The sequence below is a fragment of the Acartia tonsa genome, chromosome 4 (genome assembly GCF_053477335.1).
Source record: "Acartia tonsa isolate MP-2025a chromosome 4, ASM5347733v1, whole genome shotgun sequence".
Taxonomy (NCBI): Eukaryota; Metazoa; Arthropoda; class Copepoda; order Calanoida; family Acartiidae; genus Acartia; species Acartia tonsa.
In genome coordinates, this window is record NC_137263.1 from 55602367 (window position 1) to 55628167 (window position 25801).

Consider the following 25801-nt stretch of genomic DNA (forward strand, 5'->3'; position numbering starts at 1 on the left):
AACAAAATTTTTCTCGCAAAAAAAAATTTATCATTCATTTTCCTACCCCGCCCTGTATGTACAATATATTATACAAATAAAGCAGCCTCTAGAAAACTACAAAAGTACAGGGAGAGAGGGGACATTGGGCTGTTTATTACACAAGTCCAAAAATTTTTGTAAAAAATGTTTCCTTATTAGTTGGCTTAACAGTCTTGGGTACTTTAATTGAATTTTGATTGGTTGGTTCATCAAGTTGGGTGTTAAACGTTTCAACCCCTAATTGTAATCTACAATAGAATAATCTTGTGTATAATCATTGGGGATTTACACAAATTTATCGTCCATTGTCTTATCCCTTTAATCCCTGACAAAACTAACTCTTTGAACCCCCTTCCTTTACCCCCCCCCCCATTTTATTCTTTAACCACTCTTACTTACTCAATAGAAGATGTCCTCAGACGGATGCTAAAGTTTAAATCAGATAATTGTACAGCTTGTCCTCAGACGGACTCTAAAGTTTAAATCAGATAATTGTACAGCTTGTCCTCAGACAGACGCTAAAGTTTAAATCAGATAATTGTACAGCTTGTCCTCAGACAATCGCTAAAGTTTGAATCATGTAATTGTACAGCTTGTCCTCAGACAATCGCTAAAGTTTAAATCAGATAATTGTACAGCTTGTCCTCAGACAGACGCTAAAGTTTGAATCAGATAATTGTACAGCTTGTCCTCAGACAGACGCTAAAGTTTGAATCAGATAATTGTACAGCCTGTCCTCAGACAGACGCTAAAGTTTGCATCAGATAATTGTACAGCTTGTCCTCAGACGGATGCTAAAGTTTAAATCAGATAATTGTACAGCTTGTCCTCAGACGGACGCTAAAGTTTGAATCAGATAATTGTACAGCTTGTCCTCAGACGGATGCTAAAGTTTAAATCAGATAATTGTACAGCTTGTACTCAGACGGACGCTAAAGTTTGAATCAGATAATTGTACAGCCTGTCCTCAGACAGACGCTAAAGTTTGCATCAGATAATTGTACAGCTTGTCCTCAGACGGACAATAAAGTGTAATTCAGATAATTGTACAGCTTGTCCTCAGACGGACGCTAAAGTTTGAATCAGATAATTGTACAGCTTGTCCTCAGACGGATGCTAAAGTTTAAATCAGATAATTGTACAGCTTGTCCTCAGACGGACGCTAAAGTTTGAATCAGATAATTGTACAGCTTGTCCTCAGACGGATGCTAAAGTTTAAATCAGATAATTGTACAGCTTGTACTCAGACGGACGCTAAAGTTTGAATCAGATAATTGTACAGCCTGTCCTCAGACAGACGCTAAAGTTTGCATCAGATAATTGTACAGCTTGTCCTCAGACGGACAATAAAGTGTAATTCAGATAATTGTACAGCTTGTCCTCAGACGGACGCTAAAGTTTGAATCAGATAATTGTACAGCTTGTCCTCAGACAGACGCTAAAGTTTGAATCAGATAATTGTACAGCTTGTCCTCAGACGGATGCTAAAGTTTGAATCAGATAATTGTACAGCTTGTCCTCAGACGGATGCTAAAGTTTAAATCAGATAATTGTACAGCTTGTCCTCAGACGGACGCTAAAGTTTGAATCAGATAATTGTACAGCTTGTCCTCAGACGGATGCTAAAGTTTAAATCAGATAATTGTACAGCTTGTACTCAGACGGACGCTAAAGTTTGAATCAGATAATTGTACAGCCTGTCCTCAGACAGACGCTAAAGTTTGCATCAGATAATTGTACAGCTTGTCCTCAGACGGACAATAAAGTGTAATTCAGATAATTGTACAGCTTGTCCTCAGACGGACGCTAAAGTTTGAATCAGATAATTGTACAGCTTGTCCTCAGACAGACGCTAAAGTTTGAATCAGATAATTGTACAGCTTGTCCTCAGACGGATGCTAAAGTTTGAATCAGATAATTGTACAGCTTGTCCTCAGACGGATGCTAAAGTTTAAATCAGATAATTGTACAGCTTGTCCTCAGACGGACGCTAAAGTTTGAAACAGATAATTGTACAATGTACAGCTTGTCCAAGTTTAAACACAGAGATTTTCAGCAACCTCATAAAATTGTATATCAATAAATAAAACAAGGATGACAACATCCATAAGTAGCGAAGCACTAAAAATTAATGAAAGGACTAACAGACAAATTGAATTATAGAGACTATGTAAAGTTGATTAATGTCCTATAATTATTAGAAATCACGAAACGTCCTGATTATTAATAGAAAAGGTTTTCAATGTCTTTTATGCATGACCGACAGACTGACGGACAAAGTAAATTATACACTTGAATGATTATGATAAACATAATTAGCCATTCTGTGGGGGAAAATTATAAGTTTCAGTCCAATGTCCTCTCCCTCCCAGGTTTGTTCATTTCCCTATAATATTTTATAAATTAATATATTATTACTTGGATGTTACACCAGATTTCTATGTACTCTGATAAAATTGATGCTTGCAGCTGGCTAAAATAAAGATAAAAAGTGGGTGGATGGGGGATAAACCCCTTTAACCCATCCCATCCTCTCCTACTGGATAAATTAACTGACTAATAAATGAGTTCAATATTAGCAAGATGCATTGATGACAAATTATCCACTGTCAATATATCCACGTATATTCTATATCCATTATTATATGAAAGGTTTGTATGGCATGGTGTTGGAAATCATCTTTAAATTATCCATTTCCAAAGACCAGCAATAATATAAAATCACAGCAAAGAAAAGATGATTCCTTGTATATATGATGATGTTATTATCAACCAGCATGGACTGTGAAACCAGGCTTTCATTGTTACATTGATTAAATTTTCTTTAAACACCTTCAGACACCAACACGGACAAAAAGTATATATATTTCTGTTGGCATAGAAACGACATATTTTTTTAGTAGCACAGCTACTCCATAATTTAAAACATCCGTCTGTCCGTCCGTTTGAAACGTTATGGGGGAAATGTGATTTTCTCGGCCCCTTTGCAAAATAGACGCCTGAAATTCAGGCATTATATGATTAATTTTCATGATTTTTTCGACTCCTATTCAAGATAGACGGCTAAAATTTTCAGGGATTGAATAAGATCATATTTAACATATTCTCACGAAGTTCAATAAAGATTTGCTTGTTGGTTGGGGTGCTAGATCGATTCCTAGATTTTCACGTTCTAAATTTCAAAAGGTTTCATGATTAATTTTTATATGATTCTAATCTAAGGTCCATTTTCTCGATCCGGATGTCCATCCTTATTTTTTGAGCTTCGCTACTTATGGATGTTGTCATCCTTTTTCCTTCTCCTATGACGATAATTTTTCTTTGACGCGCTGGTGTCAACTGATGTCAAAAGAAAATGTGATTAGCAAACCTACTCTACAATTCCAAATGTTTCTCAGTCTCTTCTTAATTTAGGAATTTATTTTTTTGTCAAGATTCCTCTTTATAAATATCAATGATCAACCAACGCCAGTTGTTTTTAAATCGTGAAATCATTTCAGAGATCTAAAGGGATAAAACAATGGCTGATAAATTGATGTATTTCAACAATAATAATATACAAAACTACCCTTATTTAGAATTGGTGGTTGAAACGTATGGACACTCAATATGAACTAACAACGAAATCTAATAAAAGTCCCCAATGTTGTTGAGCCGACGAACAAGAAAACTTTACTTAAAAACTGCGGGACTAGTGGAATAAACATCCCAATGCCCCTCCCTCCCTGAATTTATTTACTTAAAGTTAAAAACTTGTCAGAAGCTAATCTTTAGTGTACATATTACATTTTATAAAAAAGAATCAAATTTATTAATCCATTTTGTCTTATCTTTTCGTTTATATAAATTAAATAAATTAAAACGTTTGAGTTTTAACAATGAAAATCCTCTTTTTACCTCAGACAGTAGGACAAACGAACATTCAACACTTAATACAGTTAGACATAATCACCTTTTTTTTTGAATATTATTATAGAGTTCCTTTGCTTATAACATTGTCGACCTAGCAATCGCCATAAAAATATCAAAATGATAAGATGATTTTATCATGTAAAGAGTTGTTGAATGTATAATGTATAAATCGCTTTGTTTTCACAAATTTCTGGAGTAGCTGAAAAAAGTGTCTGCAATAATTGGGTTATCTGCTGTACACTTTAGGAAACTAGGGCTAGAATAGGAAATCCATTTGGAGCTCATCCAAAGTAGGAAACAACATCCATAAACGGATTGACAAACAAACAAAGTGAGTCAAGCTTAATATGTCCAGAGGTCATAATATAAGAAAGGACGAAGGAGAAAGAATCCTTATAATAAAGTAACAGGATGTCTGTGTGTTTGTGCCAAAAGGATCTCGCTAACCGCTGAACCCATCTTATTCTCCTTAACGGGGTAGCTTCTTATAGGTCCCGGGAAGGTTTATAACTATTATGGGAAGGGTACCTCCACCCTCCCAAGAGAAATAACAAAAAAAATCGAGGGAAAAAATTGAGTAGAGACTTGAACGCAACATAGACAACTATTCCTCAAATTAGATATTTGAAACAAAAAAAAACACTGAAAGTGCCACTAGAAATCACGAAACAAAAAAACACTAAAGGTGCCACTAGAAATCACGAAACAAAAAAAACACTGAAAGTGCCACTAGAAATCACGAAACAAAAAAAACACTGAAAGTGCCACTAGAAATCACGAAACAAAAAAAAACACTGAAAGTGCCACTAGAAATCACGAAACAAAAAAAAAACACTGAAAGTGCCACTAGAAATCACGAAACCTTCATCAGAAATATTTATTTCTTTTGTTGCATGACCCATGGACTGGCAGATTACTAGATACCCTTTCACATAAAGATTTATCTTCAATGGCAGCAGAGAAAACTAAAAAACACCCATTATATCCCATTTCTCCCATAGCGTTACGGAACTACAGACAAAGTGAATTATAGAGTAGCTACGCTAATAGAAATATGACATGAATTAAATGGATATGTGGACTATTTCTGGTAATGATTATGGAATTGATCTACCGTATTGCTACAAGAATAAATAAGGCCAAAAAGTTTAAAATCGAAATGACGACTCTAGTACGCCTAAATGAACGAACAGTGCTATCTGCTCTGGACGTACATACCGATTCTAAATGTAGAAAAGCTTCGCTATTAGAGTAAAACACTAGAGGGAGAAAGGGTTAAATAACTGTATCTCCCCATCGCAATCGTCTTGTGCAACCTTCCTATTGGGTCATGGAAAATCAACCAATGGTATCGCTTATATAAACATAGCTAAGTAGCAGAAAATTTTTAGAAGCAGACGAAAGAGGTCTTTGAAAAATGAAGGGAGGTAGTTGTCTGTATATACATCTATACTATAGATCTGTTGCTTCGCTAATGAAAATTAGGTTTACCCACATGGTTTTTTTTCTGGAATGATGGATTTATTACTACTTGGATCTTACACCAGATTTTCATGTACTCTAATAAAGTGAAACTTGTATCTGGCTAAAAAAAACGATACCCCCCAGAAAACCTCTTTACCAAATTCTAACCCATACTGCTGGATGAACGAACTGACCAATAATTTAGCAACCTTAATTGATGACAATTTCTCACATGTCATAATATCCACTTATATGCTATACCCATTTCCAGAATTAAATCATATTAGTCCTCGACAGGCTAAACTTTACGGTCAAGCAGATTGTTCATGCACCTACTTTAAATGCCTTTTACATTCATGCACAAAATAAATTAAAAGTATTAAGTTACAAAATGTCAAAAAAGAAAAAAAACAATCTTTTGATTTAATGTTTATTAAATATAAGTACAATAAGCAACCTTATTTTTAAATTTCAACTGTTAAAATATTCAAACATAAAAACATTTATGTTTTTAGTTCTATTGTAAAAACTACTTAATTTAAGAATTCATTATTATCATGGCAATTTTGATCACAGTCGTCACACACAGGTCTTCCTCCGCAGTCTACATTGTAGGGCCAGTCACACCACACATGGACAGGATCAAACAGGAAGCTGTCCTGACAGGTATAGTGGTGTCCCTTGCCTGCCTCGCAGTGCCAGTACTTGCGACAGTTGTACGGATCCGGGTACCATCCGTCCGGCATGGCGGTGCAGTCCATCGGGTGGTCGCAGTCAGGGTTAGGGGTGGACGGGATCACGCAGTCCTCGTCGCAGACGTTGCACACTGGCCGGTCTCCACAGTCGACAGACTCAGGAAAGTTGCACCACACATTGACAGGGTCGTACACTAGGTTGTCGTCGCACATGATGTGCTCGCCGTCGCCGCCGTAGCAGTGCCAGTACTTGCGGCAGTTGTAGGGATCTGGGTAGTAACCGTCGGCCATGCCAGTGCAGTTCATGTAGTGGCCGCAATCAATGGGAGGTGGGGAGTTGGTGACACAATTGCCGTCACAGTCATCACAGACAGGCCTCTCACCACAGTTAACATTCTCCGGGTAGTCACACCATTGTTTCTCAGGTTTAAACAACAGGCCATCCTTGCAAATTTTGTGCTCAGCGTTCAGATTACCCATGCAGGTCCAGTACTTGCGACAGTTGTAGGGATCAGGAAAGTGTCCCTCGCCCAGTTCACTACAGTCTCCCTCCCAGGGGTGGCCACAGTCCTCGGTGGTTGTGACTGTCGTGGTGGTGACACAGTGCTCAGCATTGTTGCAGGGCCTCTCACCACACTCCACGTCTGTGGGATAGAAGCAGCCGTACGTCAGATGGAACAGAAAGTTTCTCTGGCACAGCTTGTGCTCGGCACACCCGTTGTTGCACTCGTAGAAGGAGGCGCAGTCATCCGGGTCGGGGAACTCGGTGCCATCCTCAATGCCGTTGCAGGATGTTCCGTCTGGGAGGTTGTCACACTGGGCAGATGTGTATGGTGCAAGAAGTAGCAGGCAAGCTGCTGCACTCAACAGGACAACACGGAGTCCTGCTTCTCCAGCCATTATTAATGATTTACTGACTAATCATGTCAGGGTACTTTGGGATTATAATTTCATTTTCTTATCGCATTTTTTTATCTCATTTTCTTATCTCATTTGTTTTTTTAATTTTTTCTAGGATAATATTTCTCATGTCTAAAAATGCTAGACTTTACATGGATCTTAAGGGATAAGACAATGATCGATAATTTGAAGGACATCCCAAATGACGATACACAAAATTACCCCTTCTGTAGATTACAATTAGTGGTTAAAACGTTTGGACTTTGGACACGCAACAAAATGGACAAACCAATCAAAATTCAATGAAAATATGCAAGGTTGTCAACTTTCAAGTCAACGAATAAGAAAACGTAAGTAAAAGACTTTGGAGACTAGTGTAATAAACAGCCCCATGTCTCCTTCCTCCCTGAACTCTTTTAAAAAAATTAAATCGCAGAAAACTTCGAGAAAAATCATTAAATCAAAAATTAAATTATGTAAATCAAGTATCAATTGTTAAATATATATATAAGACCTAAAATCAAAATAAGTAATGACATCCTTAAGCAGGTAAAGATAAGATAAAAACGTGATGAAAAACTACGTCAAGCTTTTTTGTAAGAATACAAATTAATAAAACAATGTGACGTCTTTATAATACAATTATTTATATAAGTAATAAGAAAATATTGGATCAAGTGCATTTTATGGTAAAATGTTCCTATTAACGATTTTATAAAAAAAAAATCTAAGGCTGCTACGTCTAAACGTTGGAACGTTTAGATTACGAAATGATAACCGACAAAAGAAGGCCTACTACAAATAATCTGGAATAGTCATAGCTCAATAATGCAGTTATCTCGCAGTGCATTTATTTTGCGCATTTAAGCCTTTCAAATTTATAAACTTTTAGAGATAATCGTTACCTGGAACATTTTACCGAAGCTTTACAAAGTGTCTCAAAAAATTAGCCACGTGACGTCATAAAAATTAATGATGAGAGGAGAAGTGGGAAAGGAAACCCCTAAAAAAAGAGATGGATTACTCCTTCGTTTTTATAACTTCAAATGGCTGATTTTATTAGACACTTTGTAAAGCTACCATGTTAAAGTAAACTGCGCTCGGTCAAAATATTTATAGTAGGGTTGGGCCGGATACCGGATATTGAAACTATCCGGCCGGATATCCGGCCATATAATCTTTTATATTTTACAACAAAAATCTCTGTTTTTCTAATCTTAAATAGAAGAAAAAATTTTTATGAATATGTTTATCTTTATGTAAATTTTATATTAGAAATCTCAAAACATAAATTTTGGCGGTGGCAGCAGTACTTGGCAGCTGCCAGCCGCAAACCAACGGTTGGCAGGTAAACGGCAACGGATTTTATGAAATTGTAATATGTCATGAAGATATATAAAAAAGCCTAAGTTTAAAATTTTAAATCTTTAAGTAAAAATTTGCGGTCACAGGAACTGTTTTAAGATTTCTGGAGACCTGGAGGTTCAGGACTTGCAGGATTATACCTGGAACCTGAAATTGATTTGATCACCTATTTACTAAGTATATTTGCGATTACTTTTATTTAATGAAATCTTCCAATTTTAAACATTTACAAAACAGCCTGCTTCATTGCATCAAGATCCATGACAGATCTATATAGGAAATAAACGTCTATAAATGAGCTCGAGTCTTCCAATGGTAAAGTGTTTAAAACTCATAGTGCTCCAATAATCCTCATTAAACTCTCATTGACCAAAGCGATAAGACCTTTATTCTATTTGTTTATGGAATGAATTAAGTTTTTCACTTCATGTAGATATTTGAATTACATTGAAGTATTTAATCCTTATTTCAAAAGAATTCGATTGTGGCGACACTTCCTCTGTGTTAAAATATTAAAACTAAAATTTTAATCATATTAACCCTTTGGTGATGGTAATGTGAAAAAAAATATAATTGAAAAAATCTTTTTAAAATCATTTAAATTAATTGATATTTACTTCTTTCTTTTAGATAGTAATGGCGGGGAAGGAAAATTTATTTATTGAAAAATAGATAAATAGATATGTACTTATAGAAAACTAGCCAATAGCGATATAGTTATATTGAGCCAACTCTAGTATTACATATGAGGATGTACAACTATAGGATATTTTAGTATTAGATAACATGAAATGTTTTGTTTAAGTAAAAAAATATAAATATAAGCTTCTTATAGGTCCCAGGGTGGTTTTAGGCTGTTTATTTTTTTACAAAAAAGTCATTGTAAGGTTTTAAGTTATTTTTCTGCACTTTCATGTCCCTTCTAATATCCCTAGATACTAGGGACGCAGCCGCTAGTATAAAAAAAACACCAGTTTATGAAGTAATTTTTTTTGCGGGTATAGTCTCTTTCGTGGCAACGCCCCTTAAGGAGAGATTATTCGTATTTTCACAGTAGCTTTCCTCCTATTTCTAGCCCCTCGCGGGGGACTCTAACCTTGCGGGGCCAATTGCCTAACCCTGCGGGGCAATCACCTAACCAAATATAACCTAACCTAACCTAAATAACCTATTAAAAGCAATTTTAAAAATACAACGAATCGCCCCTTAAGGTGCGTTGCCACGAAAGGGACTATATCCTTTTTTGATACTTTAATATGTAGTAATTTTGCCGGTTATCCGGCCGGATATCCGGTAATTTGGCCGGATATCCGGTAATTTGGCCGGATAACCGGATATTTGCCGGATACAGGCGTTGGCCGGATATCCGGCATTTGAAATCAGCCGGATATCCGGTATCCGGCCAAAAAAATATCCGGCCCAACCCTAATTTATAGTCCAATTATTTATGAAGGTAATACAAAATATTTATGATATACAGCCTAATTTTTAAAATAAATTGTAAAACACAAAGCAAATAAAATTCGGTGCTTGCTTACATGTGAAGACCGGAGCACCGAAACCCCCCCCCCCCCCCGCTTAGTTTTGACAAAAATCAAAAATAAGGGGGGGGGGGTAGTTTTTTAATGTCTGGAAAACGGCAAGGAGGAAAAAAGCAAGGCAAGGGACGGGCCCCATGAAAACACTTCTGATATATTCTCCTTAAGACTACCTGTTCAGGGATACATCAATTACTAAAATCAGTCAATAAATAAGGAAATTATGCCCCAAAACATGAATATCCCTGTAATAAGGTTTCCCCTCTGGTATACTGGATTTACTTGATTTACCTCACTCAACTTTCTGGCGTGTTAACCCCCCCTTATTTTTGATTTTCTTCAAAATTGAGGGGGGGTTAAGTCTTTGCCTTGCCTTGCTTTTTTCCTCCTTGCCGTTTTCCAGACATTAAAAAACACCCCCCCCCCCCCTTATTTTTGATTTTTGTCAACACTAAGCGGGGGGGGGGGTTTCGGTGCTCCAGTCTACCACATGTAAGCAAGTACCTAAAATTCAAGTATTTATTAACTTAATTAATGTTAAAGAATAGTTGGGGCATGAGATATTTGTAACTCAACCCACAGGGCGAGGACCCTGTTCCGGCTTTCATTAGGTCTTTGAATATATGCCAATAGCATCGGTATTATAAACAAAGCCGAGTCCCTACGAAAAAAAAACAGAAAGCAATTTGCTAGTAGACGAAAAGGGTCTCCACGACTTGAGCCAGGTAGTTGTCTGAACTCATACAATTGTTGATACATAAAGGGTTTAAATTAAGATTGTATTATATACATAAACCTACAATGATTATATCCGCCATCTAATAATCCTATTATATAAAGTAGTAAGCTTTTTTGTCTGTAACGGAGGATCGCGATATGGTTCTCCTTTACAATGAGGCTTTATACAGCCTTAGGGAAGATTTTTAACTATTCATTTCAATTGTATAAAATTTGCTACAAGTTAGGATTTCCTAACTTTGGTCTTACTCTTGGGAAGCCTGGAAAATTTTCTTTGATTTGGCCTTATATTCCTCTCTAGAATTTATATGTAAAACATAAAAGGCAAAATGAATGCAAATTTGGTGTTTGAAATACAATATTATAGAAGGATTTATATACAGGGAGGGAGGGGACATTGGGCTGTTTATTACACTAGTCCCCAAAGTCTACAACAATGTTTTCTTATTCGTTGGCTTAAAAATTTTGGGGACTTTTGAATTTTGATTCGTTGGTTCATCAATTTCAATTACTAATTGTAATCTACAGGAAAAGATAATTTTGTGCATAGCCATTGGGAATGTTCATAAATTTATCGGCCATTGTCTTATCCCTTTAGATTCCTGATATATATAACATATATGTAGGAAAATCACATCAAATTCTAATAGGGGCATCAGTATTAAAAATAAAATGAAAAGTAGATTTTTAAAATCATGATTCGGATTCCTGTAATAGTTAGGTATCCTATTATATAAAGAAATAAGCGTTTTTTGTCTGTCCCGAAGGATCTCGCTAACCGCTGAACCGATATTGTTCTCCTTTACAGTGAAGCTCATTATAGGTCCTGGTAAGGTTTTAAACTATTTTTGGGGAGGGTGTCTTCACCCTCTCCCCCCAAAAAAATATTTTTTGTACTCTTTTAAAACTCAAATTTAAAATGGGACGAGGTCGACTATTCCCCCCTCCTACCTTAAGTGCACCTAGAGGCTTCTAGGTGCGTAGCCGCTAGTAATTTAAAAAGCATCGCAGCAGCTCTATAATGAATACCAGTCAGTATGTATATTTAAAATTTAACCATTGTATAGAACGCATGTAATTTATTGTAACATATATATGTTTATTTAAGTAAATGATAACAAGTATATTTATCAGAGCTCGGCAGCTGTGAGTCAGTCGCGTGTAAACCTCAGGAAAACCGTCTTATTGTAAAAAAATCATCTGGATGTCTACACTTATAGCAGACAATCCATATTTTAAAAAAAAATTGGCACTCATGCGGGTTTAAATTTGAGGCTTATGCATGGCTGAGGCGCGGCTGCCGAGCCCTAATATTTACTATATCATCTAACTAAAGTTCTTGCATCCCAGTCATACTTGTTTAATCTTGAAGGAAAACTCTGAAGCTGAAAAATTTATTTATTACATAGTGTTATAGACAGTTTTCCGCGGTATTAAAATGAAAAATAAATTAAAAATGTTTAACCCGATTGGCAAAGGCCCTATTGACTGTTTTAAAGTCTTAGAACACATAATTTAACAGAATTGTTGTATATTGTACTAGCTTTATGCTCCTAGCTTTTAGGGGAGGGCAGATACGGTCAGAAAAGTAGCATTAAACCACATATAGAAAAAAATTACAAAATCAATGAAAAGTATAACCAATTCAGACCCCTATTTTCTGAGATAAAAAGTTCCGACAAAAGACCTTACTACTTTATTTTCTAGGATTTAAACGTATACCTGAATAGGACAAGAGCCCTTGACCAGAGGATAGTCGGGTCTGTTCGGTGATGTTCTGCTGTGCACGCCAGCCTCGCGCCAGTTATTCAACAAGACGTGACGGTTCGGCAGATTTTGGTACAGTGTGAACAGGCCGTGCTTGTTACTATGGTAGATATGCCACTGCTCCCAGGTCATGTGACGACGACCTTGTCTGTTGTGGATATGCAGCCAGTCTGATGTTATTAATCCTGAAAAAAAATCTTTTATGAAACAAAGAAAAGGATCAAAATTATCATTACCTGGAAAATAAGGATCAAAATTGTCATTACCTGGAACATACGAAATAAAATTGGCATTACCTGGATCGGATCATAAGAATCAAATTGTCATTACGTGGAACAAAATGATTAAAATTATCATTACCTGGAACTTAAGGATCAAAATTTTATTACCAGGATCATAAGGATCAAATTGTCATTACCTGGAACATAAGGATCACAATTGTAATTACCATGAACATAAGAATTAGAATTGTCATTACCTGACATTTGAGGATTAAATTTGCCATTACCTGGAACATAAGGATCAAAATTATCATTACCTTGAACTTTCGGATCAAAATTGTCATTACCTGGATAAAAACAATCCAATTGTCATTACCTGGAATGTAAGGATTAAAATGAAATTACCTGTAACATAAGGATCAAATAATCATTACCTGGAACATAAGGATCAAAATTGTCATTACCAAGATCTTAAGGATCAAATTGCTCTACCTGGATCATAAGAATTAAAATGATCATTACTTGGAACATAAGGATCAAATTGTCATTACCTGGAACATAAGGATCAAAATGTGTCATTACCTGGAACATAAGAATTAAACTTGTCATTACCTGGAACATAAGGATCAAACTTGTCATTACCTGGAATATAAGGATTAAACTTGTCATTACCTGGAACATAAGGATTAAACTTGTCATTACCTGGAACATAAGGATCAAACTTGTAATTACTAAGAACATAAGGATCAAAATTGTAATTACCTGGAACATAAGGATCAAAGTTATCATGATCGATGGAATAAAACCAGTTTAACATCTGAGACCATCTGATTGTGAAATTATCTTTAAACTTTTTTCTTGATTTAAGTAGTTTCTAATATGTATTAATAAAAATATTGAAATATAACTTACAGTCCTGACTAGAAGCCCATCCCAATTGATAATTTGTTTAGAAATCTTTTACTTAAAAATAAACACATATCTTATTACATTGATAGATAACCTCAAGCTGCAGCTAAAAACTGTTTTAGGGTCTTTGCTAGGTGGTTATAACTATTCCTGGCTTCGAACCCAAACTCTTAGAGATTTTCCAGTATGGCTTCGAAACCGATTTTTATACGAAGGATTAAAACCGGTTCTCAGCCATACTGAAAAATTATGTATGACAGCGCTTTACAGACAATATTCCACAAATATGAAAATAAACATCATAAGATTATTACCAGTTTTGTTAGATCGAGTCTTCGGCCCCTCGAGTTTTACAAACAAACGTAGGGTAGAGGTTAAACAAATTATTAGACAAACACACAGCTACTTTAACAAAAGGGCTAGTTTCAAGATGATTTCCTAGCAGGGTGGGGAGAGAATCCCCATGTACCAACCAGACGATACAGAAATGGTTCTCCGTTATTCAGTATCTCATAGTCATATTCAGGTTTCTAAAATATAGTAGATATTAAGGATTGAGAAATGAAAAAGAAATCAGTTGGTAGTCCAAACCTCAGAGATAATAAAGGATATGACAATGGGTGTTAAATTTATGTAATTTCAAAATAATAATTAACATTAATCTGGAGGTTAGTTTTATTTGTTTTAAAAAATAGACAGTACATGTTTGAACCAACCCATATGAATTTAATAAAGGCAACCAAAGTTTTGAAGCAAATGAATGATATAAAACTTTGGGTACTAGTTAGATTTACAGTCCAATGACCCCTTCATCCCTGTCAAAGCCATTAATAAAACTTTCAGTATTATTGAAGACCTAATTGTTTTCAGTTAAACTATTGGGCTATATTAGCCGTCAATATTTCATAGGACTGTGTTTTACACTAGTCCCCAAAGTTTTAAAATAACGTTTCTTATTTATTGACTTTACATCCTCGGGGACATTAATTGAATTCAAATTGATTGATTGGTTGGTTCATTAAGTTGAATGTTCAAATGTTTCTAAAACTAATTATAATCTAGAGAAGGGGTAATTTTGTGTATCATCATTGGGGATTAACATCAATTTATCGGCAATTTTCTTATCCCTTTAGATCCCTGCTATTGAAAATGAAATATTTACCTTAACCATCATATACTGTCTTGACAAAGCTATTCCCGCCAAATCACTCCTGTGCCAATGGATATATTATTACTTGGATGTTACACCAGATTTTCATGTACTCTGATAAAGTGACACTCGCAGCTGGCTAAAATTTACCCTTCGACCCATCCCTTCCTCTACTACTGGATTAAAAATCTGACCAATAAAAGAGTTCCATGTTAGCAACCAAAATTAACAACAATTTTTCCACTGTCATAAAATCCTCGTATATTCTATATCCATTCTCCTGTGTCCGTAGGAAATCCAGGCTCTCTTGAGCCAACTGTACCATTCTGGGGATAATTGTAGGTCGTCTTCGATTATTACGGCATGCTCATCTAGATCTCTGAAACAACATCAATGTTTATTATAAAGAAAATTTTCTTTTTTATGAGAAGGTTTTCAATAATAAGGCTCTGTCTGTACGTCCGTAATTTAAAGTTAGAATTGACCTATCGATATCAAACTTGGCATGCGGATTCTTTTAACAGATAGGTATAATTTAAAAGCATAGTAACTCTAATATCGTCTCCAGAACTTCCTTTCAAACTATTTTAATTTTTTGACTTTGACAAAAAATTTAATAAGGATTCCTTGGAAAACAAGGTAAATTTTGTGAGGAAATCATCTCTATAATCTAGTTCTAAAAAAGAAAGTATGTTCTTAAACAGTATTTGCAAAAGTTTATAGATTATTGACCTTGGTCTCCAGGAGTCAAACCATGCAACACGTAGCCCATGATTCTGAGGATATTTGAAAACTGTGACATTTCCACGTCCTGCTGGCAGCTGGAAGCTCTCTGCCAGCTTCAGAACATCACGATACGGCCATCCTATACAAATATTTTAAGTGGCTTGAATCGATATATTATTAATTTATAGATTTTCATGTACTCTGATAAAATGGTGCTTGCAGCTGGCTAAAATAACGAAATCCCCCACCCACTCCCTTTACCCCATACATTTACCTTTTCTGCTGGATGAACAAACTGACCAATAAATGACGTTAGCAGAAAATTTAAAGACAATATAGATTTTAAGTATTGAACAATTATTTAAAGGTTTTTTTTCTGTATTAAACTGAACACAATGAATTTTGTCAAAAAAAAACTATATAACGTTTGTCTAATGCACAATTCGTAGAAAATTATTTTCCTCTGGTGTCCTATTCCTTCCCATTAGAAATCATAATCTAGCTGTTACATAGAGCTTAAGTAACATAAAGACAACGAGCAAATATAAAAACTTACTCACCTGAAGATTTATCAATGTGTATTTCTAAATCTAAAGCATCCTTAATCATCAACATAAATATTTACAAATTTTTTTATTTCATCAAGAATGGAGAGGAAGGGGTTGTTTATTACACTGGTCCCCAAAGTTTTGTAATAACATTTTCTTATTCGTAGGCCCAACATTAACAACTTTTGTTGGTTAATCAAGTTGAGAATTAAAACGTTTAATCACTTATTGTAATCTACAGAAGGAGTAATTTTGTGTATCATAATTAATAAGGGATTAATTTATTGGACATTGTCTTATCCCTTTAGATCCTTGAATATATATGGATCTTATATAAACCCTATACAAACTGTAAATATCAATTTGCAATTGTGTATGTCGACTATATGGTTTTTAAAAACTACTCTACTGATCGTCCTACGTCAGCGAAATTGTAGTAGCGAGGCTACTCTATAATTAAATTTGTAAATATGTTCCTGTGGGTATTCAAAGTAGGTATTATTGATACTTTCCAATAATCTTTCTAAAGATTCTGGTCTGTCCATAGTTAATATTATAACTTTTAACTTAAAATTTAAATTTTTCTCAAGTTGAGAAAGCTCATGTAGACTTTTATATGGAAGGTCGTTGTCCGCGAGAATTCTACTTCCATTCCAGTTTAATAATTCTTCACTAAACGCATTTTTATTTTTACAATTAACTTTATTAAAGCTAGAAATAAGTAATATTTTGAATAAATAAGTTGTTATGTATGGTAACATGTTGAAATGTGTGTGTGTGAATGTGTACTGAAATGGTTGAGTAAATACTGCAAAGAAAATAAACCACACTAAACCAGTGAGGCTTTTCTATTGTTTATACTTTAGTAGATCTGCTAAGCTAAAATCTATTTTTTTCTTCATATAAATTAGTTTAAAAATCATTTGTAAAAATAGGGTCTTAAAATTCTAGAGTTATAAAATGAACTACGTGTATTCAATTACAACCTATCTATATTAAAGATGCATTGCGAAATCTATAAAGATTCATCTTAACTAATATACCATGAAATAATTTGAGTATGCATGTTAGAATCGACCAATTGATTTTGCACTTTGTATAATGATTCTCGTAGCAGTTAGACATAATGTAACAAGTTGGCAACTCTAAAGCATTACAAAAAAAAGTCCGTATGACTAAGTTGTAGAGCTTCGCTTTTATGGATATTGACATCTGATGATTTAAAAGAAATCTACAGTAATAATTTAAACCATCGTATTATATACAGCTTTCCGTGAATATTAAAATGAAATTTTGTTATATCTAATCCAGCATTGTCTGTAACACAGGTTCTAATTAATCGGTTTCGAAGCCATACTGGAAAGGTAGATTTTCCGCTCTAATACACTTCACTTGATTGTAACTCCTCACTATACAATGTTGGCTCGGGTGAAAATTTTATCCGCAGGTAAAAGTTGTATGGATTGTGATCCTGTCTCAGTGCTCGTAAAAGCATGACGGACAAACTTACATACATAACATACATCAGGGATCTTAAGGGATAAGACAATGGCCGATAAATTGATGCACATCCCCTATGATAAGACACAAAAATTACACCCTCTGTAGATTACAATTGTTAGTTATGACGTTTAGACACTCAACTTAATGAACCAATTAAAAAAATTCAATGAAAGTTCCCAAAGTTGTTGAGCCAACGAATAAGAAAACGCTATTATTAAATGCATTATATTATAGACAATTTTTCACGATTATTAAAATAAAAAAAACTGTCTGTAATTCGATGCGTTAAATAACTATTATTAGAAATGGCAATCTCTATTGACTAACTCTGCAATTTAATTTCACAATATTTAGCAACTTCAACAAAGTAATTATAATTAAGTGTTTATTATATTAAACGCACAAATATAAAAAGGGATAGTTTTATGCCATTTTCCTTACTCCTTCGATTACATAGCTTCTGGATGCTAGATGCGCAGTCGCTATTAAACTTGCATAAAAACAAGGATGACAACATCCATAAAAGCAAAGCACTGAAACGGTAGGACAAACGGACATTAACACTTATATAGTGTCAGAACTAAATAATCAGAATATAAATATATAAGAGTCGAAGCAAAATTCTGAGTAAATTTGTTGAAAAACTGCTTTATACAGGATAATGTTTATGGACATACATTTTTAGAACTTGATTATAGAGTTGCTTCGCTTATAACATTATACTTTGTTCTCCCAGGAATCAATATACCAAAAATCAGATCAATCGGATGATTTGATCACATAAAAATTAGTTGTTAAAATAGTAAAAAAATCAACATGTAAAAAACGGACGTACGGACATTTTTGTAATGATTATAGAGTTGCTACGCTTTCTAAATCGTACCTAACTACTAAAGGAATCACCATGCAAAATTTGAAATCGATAGGACAATTCTAACATGCCTAAATTAACGGACCGACCCTAATTATAGAAAAGCTTCGCTTTTAAAAAGAATTTGGTAAAGTCAGGGGCAGTCCGTCTCATCAACAATTCTTCAATAATTCTTCAACAATTCTTGGAAAATCACCAAACCTACCACGGTAATCGTCAGCTGATATAGCAAAAAGAAAGATGCAACTACTTCTATTATGTACTATTATTCATTTCAGACAGTATAAATCATAAGCTATCACCAAACCTCATTAGCTTAGAATTTTAGAATTGCCGTCTGCTGGTGGAATCAAAACAAAGATTTCTTACTAAAGAATTTAGAATTAGGGAGATTAAAAAAATATTTTTAAAAACTTCTTAAAATTAAAATCTTTAAATTTTTTTCTTATCCAAAATATTTGTAACTGTTTAAAATCAAAAACAAAATATTTCAAAAAATTTTTAATCCTAAACATTTTCAAGCACTTTGTTTAACCCCCTGAAGTAGGTTAACGCAAAAGTTTCAAAATGATTCAATAACTAAATAATATCTCACTTTATGAATCTATAAAAAATGAAATAGGACAAATTCAATCAAAACAATTTGGATCTTTAAAGAAAAATTGAAAATAATTAGAAAATAATCAAACTTATGCCTAAAGCTCAAAATTAAATTCATTTTTCATTATTTATCAAACAAGGATGACAACATCTATGAGATCAAAGCTCTGATACGATAGGACAAATGGACATGAACACTTATAGAATGTCAGAACTGAATAATCAGAAGTTAAATGTATAAGAGTCGAATCAAAATTGTTAGTAAACTTTGTTGAAAAACTGCTTAATACAGGATAATGTTTATGGACATACTCACATTTCTAGGACTTGATTATAGAGTTGCTTCGCTTATAATATTGTACTTTGTTGTCCCAGGAAACAGTATACCAAATCAATAGGATAATTAGATCACATAAAAATTTGTTATTAAAAAGTAAAAAAAATCAACATAATGTTTAAAATGGACATATGGACATTCTGGTAACAATTATAGAGTTGCTACGCTCTCTAAATTGTATCTAACTACTACAGGAATCACATGCAAAGTTTTAAAACAATAGGACAATTCTAATATGCCGCCCTTTTGATCGTTTTCAATTTGTTTTACATTAATGATAGGGAAAGGGGGGACTCTGTGCTCTACAAGGCACTTAGGGGGAAATTACCCATATCTTAAATGATTCAAATGTTTGTAAGTTGTGATATTCGGAGAAGATTAGAAGTTTTTAGGTTTGATTATTGCAGTACTTATTAAATCATGATTTCAGGGAAGCTTTTTTATTTTACTTCCCTAATTCGCCACTTTCCTCCAACGTGTTTAGCCATTAGAGACAAGAAGTTGCCAAGAAAGTCAAAATTAAACTACTACAAATATTATAAAATGTATGATTGTGAAAATTCATAGCTATGTAGTTCAGAATTTTATTGCTAGGTGTCGTAAAAACCTTTTTTGAATTAAAATATGTATATGAGATAAATTTTTAAATAATCTTAAATATTTTTCAAAGTATCACAGCTATTCACTCTTTAGGATTTTTATAAATTTATTCACTCTTTAACATATAATTTACGAGTAGTTTATGATTTAGATAAAATACCTAAATATTGTAAAAAAGCTTAATTTCTGCCCATATATCTTTAAACTGGACGTGTAGGCAAACTCTGTCTATCCTTTTAGCATGGCTTTTAGTAAACAAAGCAAAAAGTGTTAAAATAATGCTTGAGTTTCTTATCAAATTCTGCCAAAAGTTGCTTTATCTCATCATCAAGTTTAAACTGGAAATCTAAGAAATCAGCTCTAAAGCATTGTTTGCCAGAATAGCCTTCCCTTGTCCCTGGGTAAAGTACTCGTACATATCTTGTATTAAATACTTGCTTATGTAAAGAAAGTAATAGTTATTTATCACATTGTTTTATATAAAGTTTTCCGCGTAAACTAAAATAAAAAAAATAAGACAAAACCAGTTTTGTCACACCCATGAAGTTGAAGGCACGGGCTAATAAAACTTGCGTTAATTTTAGATTTTTATTTAAATATTCGTGGAAAATTGTCTGTAATACGGTGCAATAGATATATAATTTTTCAGTACGGCTTAGAACTGGTTCTAATTCAGCGGATATTAGTCGGTTTCGAAGCAATACGTTGCCGGAAAGCAAATTTACTTACGCTACCAAGGAAATTAACATGACTCATAAGTTCTGACAGAGAGGAGTTGAGTTGGGAGGGAAGGGGGAGAGTCAATGGAAGTGAAATTAATATGGGAAACTTGAATATATTCATGTGAGGGGAAGGTAAATAATTATTGCACCACTATTATCAATACATGAAAATATATAAACTAAAAGATAAGCTCAAATATTCACTTATTTTAATCAAACTATATAACTAACAACACAATTTGCATTATGGAGGGTACTTGTGAATTTGAGAATAATACAAATAATAATTCTGAGGAAATAAGTGATATAAATAATACTTCTGACACAAGTGATGGCGAAGGAATGGATATATAAAAATACGTGGATATTATGACAGGGGAATAGTTGTCGTCAATTTAGGTTGAAACTCATTTATTGGTCAGTTAACTCATCAAGTAGGAAGGTAACGGGATGGGGTAAAGGAGCGTGTCACTAATTTAGTCCGCTGCAAGTTTCAATTTATTGTAGAATATTAAAATCTGGTGTAACATCCAAGTAATAATATATCCATTGGTGATCAGGTAAAAAAGACATCTGCCAATTCTACCTGGAAGGAAAATGCCGGTTCGGAGAGGACTGCTTCAACATCCATCCTCCAGATGTGCCACAACAAATAAAAAAGAAGAGCAGCCCTAATAAAACTAATCTAAAAGACAAAAATGAGCTTGTGAAGAAAAGTCGGATGAAAACGGCACAAGATGTTATAAATAGAATCAAATGGGACTCAGATTTTGAAGCGGTAATATTTTTTATCACATTTAATGTAAGAATGTTGCTATTATCATATTCAAAATAAATGCTGTAATAAGCTTTAAAATATTTAAACACTAGTCTCTCATTGGACACAAAATGACGTCCAATAAGAAATAGGAATAAAAATATTGGAAAGAAAATTATTTTATTTCAAAATTAATTCTTGGCATTTTGGAATAAAAAATATAGGGGAAAGAAAATTATTTATTTCAAATTTATTTCTGGTCTTGAAATAATATTCATTATTTTATTTTAATTCGAGTGTCAACCAATAAGAAATAGGCATGCTGTTTTAAAAGTTTGGAATAAAAATTATTATTTTTTGTCAATTCTTTTTTTCAGAGTATAAAATGAGAATAAATTTTCTCGTATTCATTCGAATCCGGTGGATAGGAACCGGTTCTCATCCATACGAAAAAACTATGTCTAGCATCGTATTATATCCAGTTTTCTACGAATTTAGAAATGTACAATCATAAGATTAAAACTAGTTTTTTTAGCCCCGAGGTGCCGGAGCTAAAAAACTAGTTTTAATCTTATACCTGTACATTCTATATCCGCGGAAAGCCGTTTATAATACGATGCGAGAAATAACCATTTTCGTATTCATTCGAAACCAATTAATATCCGGTGGATAGGAACCGGTTCTCATCCATACTAAAAAATGATGTCTAGCATCTGATCCAGTTCTCTACTAATATAAAAAATATGAAAATAGTATCTCGGGGTTAAAAAAAATGGTTTAAATCTTATAACTGTACATTTTTTATCCGCGGAAAGGTGTTTATAAAACGATGCGAGAAATAACTATTCCAGTATGTCTTTGAATCCGATTAATATCTGCTGTATTATCCCAGGCCTTCGGAGCTAACAATACTAATTTGAGCAGTTTTCATCTTGACATTTTAATATCCGCGGTAAACTGTCTATAATACAACCCGACAAATAACCATTCTACACCAATTTAATGTTAATAACATTTTAGGAACACTTCATAGTCGGGTATACTGACAGGTTTCGCGGGTTAATTGAGGAGAAGTTCAACAGTTTTACCTGGGAAGATTTGTGTACGCTAGACTGGGACACCCTGGCCATTCCTCAACATAGAATTCAATATTTCAAGTAGGTGTCCATTTTTTTTTAACCCGCGACTGTCACTAAATTTTATTATTACTTGAACCAGATTTACTCCAATAAAGTGAAACTTGCTACTGGCTAATAGTTATTTCTCGCATCGTATTATAAACGGCTTTCCGCGGATATAGAATGTACAATTATAAGATTAAAACTAGTTTTAATCTTATGATTGTACATTTTTATATTTGTAGAAATCTGGATATAATACGATACTAGACATAGTTTTTTCGTATGGATGAGAACCGGTTCCTATCCACCGGATTCGAATGAATACGAGAAAATAACTACCCCATCCCCTCCTACTGGATGAAATAAACTGACCAATAAATGATGTCCATTTAGCGAACTAATTGGACGACAATTTTCACGTTATTTTGCATCTATTTTTACTCGCGACAGTGTCGCATTTGGTTGTTGTCGGTTTGAATATGGGACCAACACCGCGGCTTAACTGAAGACGTCAAAAATAGTTCCTCTACTGTTAAGTAAGATGTGCAATAGAAGTAGTTATATTGGGTGGAATGTCTTTGCCCAAATCAGGCCGATCTCTGTAGAATACAATTAGTGGTTGAAACGTTCAGATACTCGATTTGAACCAACCAATCAAAATTCATTAAAAATCCCCCGAGTTGTTGAGTCAACGAATTAGAAAACACAACTACAAAACTTTGGGGATTACCTAGTGTAAAAAACCCTAAAAGTATATCAATTTTGTTTATTTAGGTATAAAACAGAAAAAGTTTGGGAGAAAGAGACTAGGACCGATCTTGTATTTGGAAGTACGGGTTCTAAAGAAGATATTCTACAAGTCATGAGTAGAATAGACAACCTACAAAATTAAGAATAAAATAGATTTTTAATTGTTATTATTGTTAAAATTTTTATTTATGAATATATACGTTTCTAGATATATTTGTTTTGAGTCGAATTAACCCTATATAGGCCCAACACCGAGGGATCTAAGGGGATAAGACAATGGCCGATAAATTGATGTACATCCCCCATGATGATACACAAATTTATCCATTCTGTAGATTACAAATAGTAGTTGAAACTTTTGAACACTCAACTTACTGAACCAACCAATCAAAATTCTATGTAGTCCCTAAAGTTGTTGAGCCAACTAACAAAACAAATATTAAAATAAAACTTTTGGGACCAGTGTAATAATCAGCCCAATATTCCCTCCCTCCCAACCGGATCACAACTGCTAATTTCAACAAAAAATAATGAATAATACAAATAACTTTATTCATATACTTAATAATATTTCACAGCACATGATATTATTAAAATTAACAAATTAAACAAATGCATATCACATGACTAATTCTATAACTAAACATATTTTGTCCATTTTTATATTTTTATCTCAACAATTTTTTATTTATAATTGCACAAAAAGCAATAGGTATTAATAGTAATTTAAAGCATCGTATTAGAGACAGTTTTCTGCGGATAGAAAATTGAAAAATTATAAGTTTAAAACCAGTTTTGTTAGACCCAAGGAGCCGAAGGCCCTGGCTAATCAAAACTGGTTTTAATTTTATGGTTTTTATTATAATATTCATAGAAAATTGCCTGTTATAATTATTTCCGTATGGCTGAGAACCGGTTCTAATCCCGCGGATATTAATCGATCTTGAAGCCATACTCTAACTTACCCCCAGCAAAATCGTATTTTTTAACTATTTTCAACTTAAAAATATCTTGTTTTTCAATAAAAGTTTCGTAATCATTTAATTGCAATATTCTATATCCATGCATTGGTATATGCCATTATGCTTCCCAAAACTTGATTTTCGGTCGGATTTTGCTTTCAAAAGATTACGAAACAAGTGAACAAGCCAAAAGAGCAATATAAGCAATGGACAAAATATTAAACAATATGCAAGAAACAAATATTTTTAGAGAGTGCCTGGATAAGGATCCTTGCGATTTTTTCGCATAATAAATTGAACTTTTTGACTCATGTCCTCATTGTAAATTTCTTTGCTCTTGGTCCAGTTTACTCTTTGACGTGCCTAAAAAATAATTTTTTGATAAAAGCTTTAAACTAATCATATAGAGTAGTATGGTTATTTGATAAATCAATAGCCACTTAACTGATTGAGATGTCAATTCTAAGAGAGCTTCACTAATTCTTAGGAAAGTTTCAGGCAATTTTATTTCATAAACTTGAGTCTTGGGATGGTCTTAGTCTTTTTTACTGCCATTCCTACCCTAGATGCTTGGGGCTCACGGACGAACGGACTAACTTTATGAAGACTATCGTTTTAGAAGTCCCAGGGGAAGAAATGAAAACTGGATGCCTTTTTCCCCAAAAGGCATAAAACCTAAACATACCTGCCATGGTTTTTCATAATATCTAGTTAACATCCATCTTTTATATATTCCTTCTCTCGATACTATCTGATTTAATATCTTAAAACATAAAAAAAATATTTAATCAACATAATCAATAATTTGAATTTTAGTGAATGTTTGTATTGATTACTTGAATCTTAAATAAACCAGATTATCATTTACTCTAATAAAGTGAAGCTTGTAGCTGGCAAGAATAACGATCCACCCCCTTTACCCTATCTCTCCCCCTCCTACTGGATTCTACATACATTCGTTTCTAAAAAAATTCACCTTCATTGCCTCTTCAACGTTGTTTTCTTTCACCATAACAGTCCTGGAAAAAATAATATAATTCGAATTATTTAACTAAAACATAATAATGTGTAATAGATTACTCAGAAAATCACTCAGGGGAGGTTGGTTCTAGTCATTTTTTCGCGGATATTAAATTGAAAAAAATTAACATTAAAACCAGTTTTGTTAGCCCTGAGGTTCCGAATACTAAATCTAACAAAATTGGTATTACTTTTATGATTTTTATTTTAATATTCGTAAAAAACTGCTACATTGCGGTACGATACATAAATTTTCAGTATGGCTGAAAACCGAATATATCTAGCGGCTATTAATCGGTTTTGAAGTCATACTGTAAATTATATTACCTTGCTATCCATTGCAGCTGTCTTTTCATGTACGGCATTTTTTTCTGGAATATTTTGATTTTTTTCTCAGTTTTATTTAAATATAATTTTTTAAAAATATATAGGTACCTAATATAAATAAATCTTTGCATTGATAGTGCTTATAATACATAGAAATTTTAAAATGCTGAATAGACATGAAGATTTTGGAACATTAAATTGGTAATGTAGTCAAGCTTTTTTTTCTGAGTTGTTTAAAATGAGGGGTTTCAAAGGTTTGAGAGGAGTTATCTAATAA

At 33.6% G+C, this 25801-nt stretch overlaps 4 protein-coding genes across 4 annotated transcripts; 1 reads left to right on the forward strand and 3 right to left on the reverse strand.

Moving 5' to 3' along the window:
• Positions 1–5813: 5813 nt before the first annotated feature.
• On the reverse strand, positions 5814–7040 carry LOC145317844 (peritrophin-48-like). Its single transcript, XM_080159116.1, has one exon. It carries the CDS (start codon positions 6990–6992, stop codon positions 5931–5933), a length of 1062 nt encoding a protein of 353 aa, XP_080015242.1. The 5' UTR covers positions 6993–7040; the 3' UTR covers positions 5814–5930.
• A 4657-nt stretch (positions 7041–11697) lies between these two features.
• LOC145318384 (uncharacterized) lies at positions 11698–16094 on the reverse strand. Its single transcript, XM_080159678.1, has 8 exons — positions 15967–16094; positions 15413–15545; positions 14958–15059; positions 14693–14738; positions 13969–14060; positions 13384–13448; positions 12356–12585; positions 11698–12018 (listed from the first exon to the last, which is right to left on the reverse strand). The coding sequence occupies exons 1-8, from the start codon at positions 16019–16021 to the stop codon at positions 11956–11958; spliced, it is 786 nt and encodes a 261-aa protein (XP_080015804.1). The 5' UTR covers positions 16022–16094; the 3' UTR covers positions 11698–11955.
• Positions 16095–20806: 4712 nt separating this feature from the next.
• Positions 20807–23424, forward strand: LOC145317849 (leukocyte receptor cluster member 9-like). Its single transcript, XM_080159122.1, has 4 exons — positions 20807–20925; positions 21146–21365; positions 22365–22501; positions 23240–23424. Exons 1-4 carry the CDS (start codon positions 20834–20836, stop codon positions 23355–23357), a joined length of 567 nt encoding a protein of 188 aa, XP_080015248.1. The 5' UTR covers positions 20807–20833; the 3' UTR covers positions 23358–23424.
• Positions 23425–23743: 319 nt separating this feature from the next.
• On the reverse strand, positions 23744–25655 carry mRpS21 (mitochondrial ribosomal protein S21). The gene is made up of 4 exons (XM_080159124.1): positions 25525–25655; positions 25154–25196; positions 24863–24940; positions 23744–24540 (listed from the first exon to the last, which is right to left on the reverse strand). Exons 1-4 carry the CDS (start codon positions 25653–25655, stop codon positions 24424–24426), a joined length of 369 nt encoding a protein of 122 aa, XP_080015250.1. The 3' UTR covers positions 23744–24423.
• Between the last annotated feature and the right edge of the window lie 146 nt (positions 25656–25801).

Coding starts and splice junctions, on each gene's coding strand:
- LOC145317849 (XM_080159122.1), top strand. CDS start 20,834: ATGGAGGGTACTTGTGAATTTGAGAATAATACAAATAATAATTCTGAG. Junction 20,926..21,145: donor TCTGACACAAGTGATGGCGA/AGGAATGGATAT, acceptor CCATTGGTGATC/AGGTAAAAAAGACATCTGCC. Junction 22,502..23,239: donor CATAGAATTCAATATTTCAA/GTAGGTGTCCAT, acceptor TTGTTTATTTAG/GTATAAAACAGAAAAAGTTT.
- LOC145317844 (XM_080159116.1), bottom strand. CDS start 6,992: ATGGCTGGAGAAGCAGGACTCCGTGTTGTCCTGTTGAGTGCAGCAGCT.
- LOC145318384 (XM_080159678.1), bottom strand. CDS start 16,021: ATGTTGATGATTAAGGATGCTTTAGATTTAGAAATACACATTGATAAA. Junction 12,586..13,383: donor CTTTGATCCTTATGTTCCAG/GTAATTACAATT, acceptor ATTTTTTTTCAG/GATTAATAACATCAGACTGG. Junction 12,019..12,355: donor AGGGCTCTTGTCCTATTCAG/GTATACGTTTAA, acceptor TAAATTTTTCAG/CTTCAGAGTTTTCCTTCAAG.
- mRpS21 (XM_080159124.1), bottom strand. CDS start 25,655: ATGCAAAGATTTATTTATATTAGGTACCTATATATTTTTAAAAAATTA. Junction 25,197..25,524: donor CAGCTGCAATGGATAGCAAG/GTAATATAATTT, acceptor TATTTTTTCCAG/GACTGTTATGGTGAAAGAAA. Junction 24,541..24,862: donor ATTATGAAAAACCATGGCAG/GTATGTTTAGGT, acceptor ATTATTTTTTAG/GCACGTCAAAGAGTAAACTG.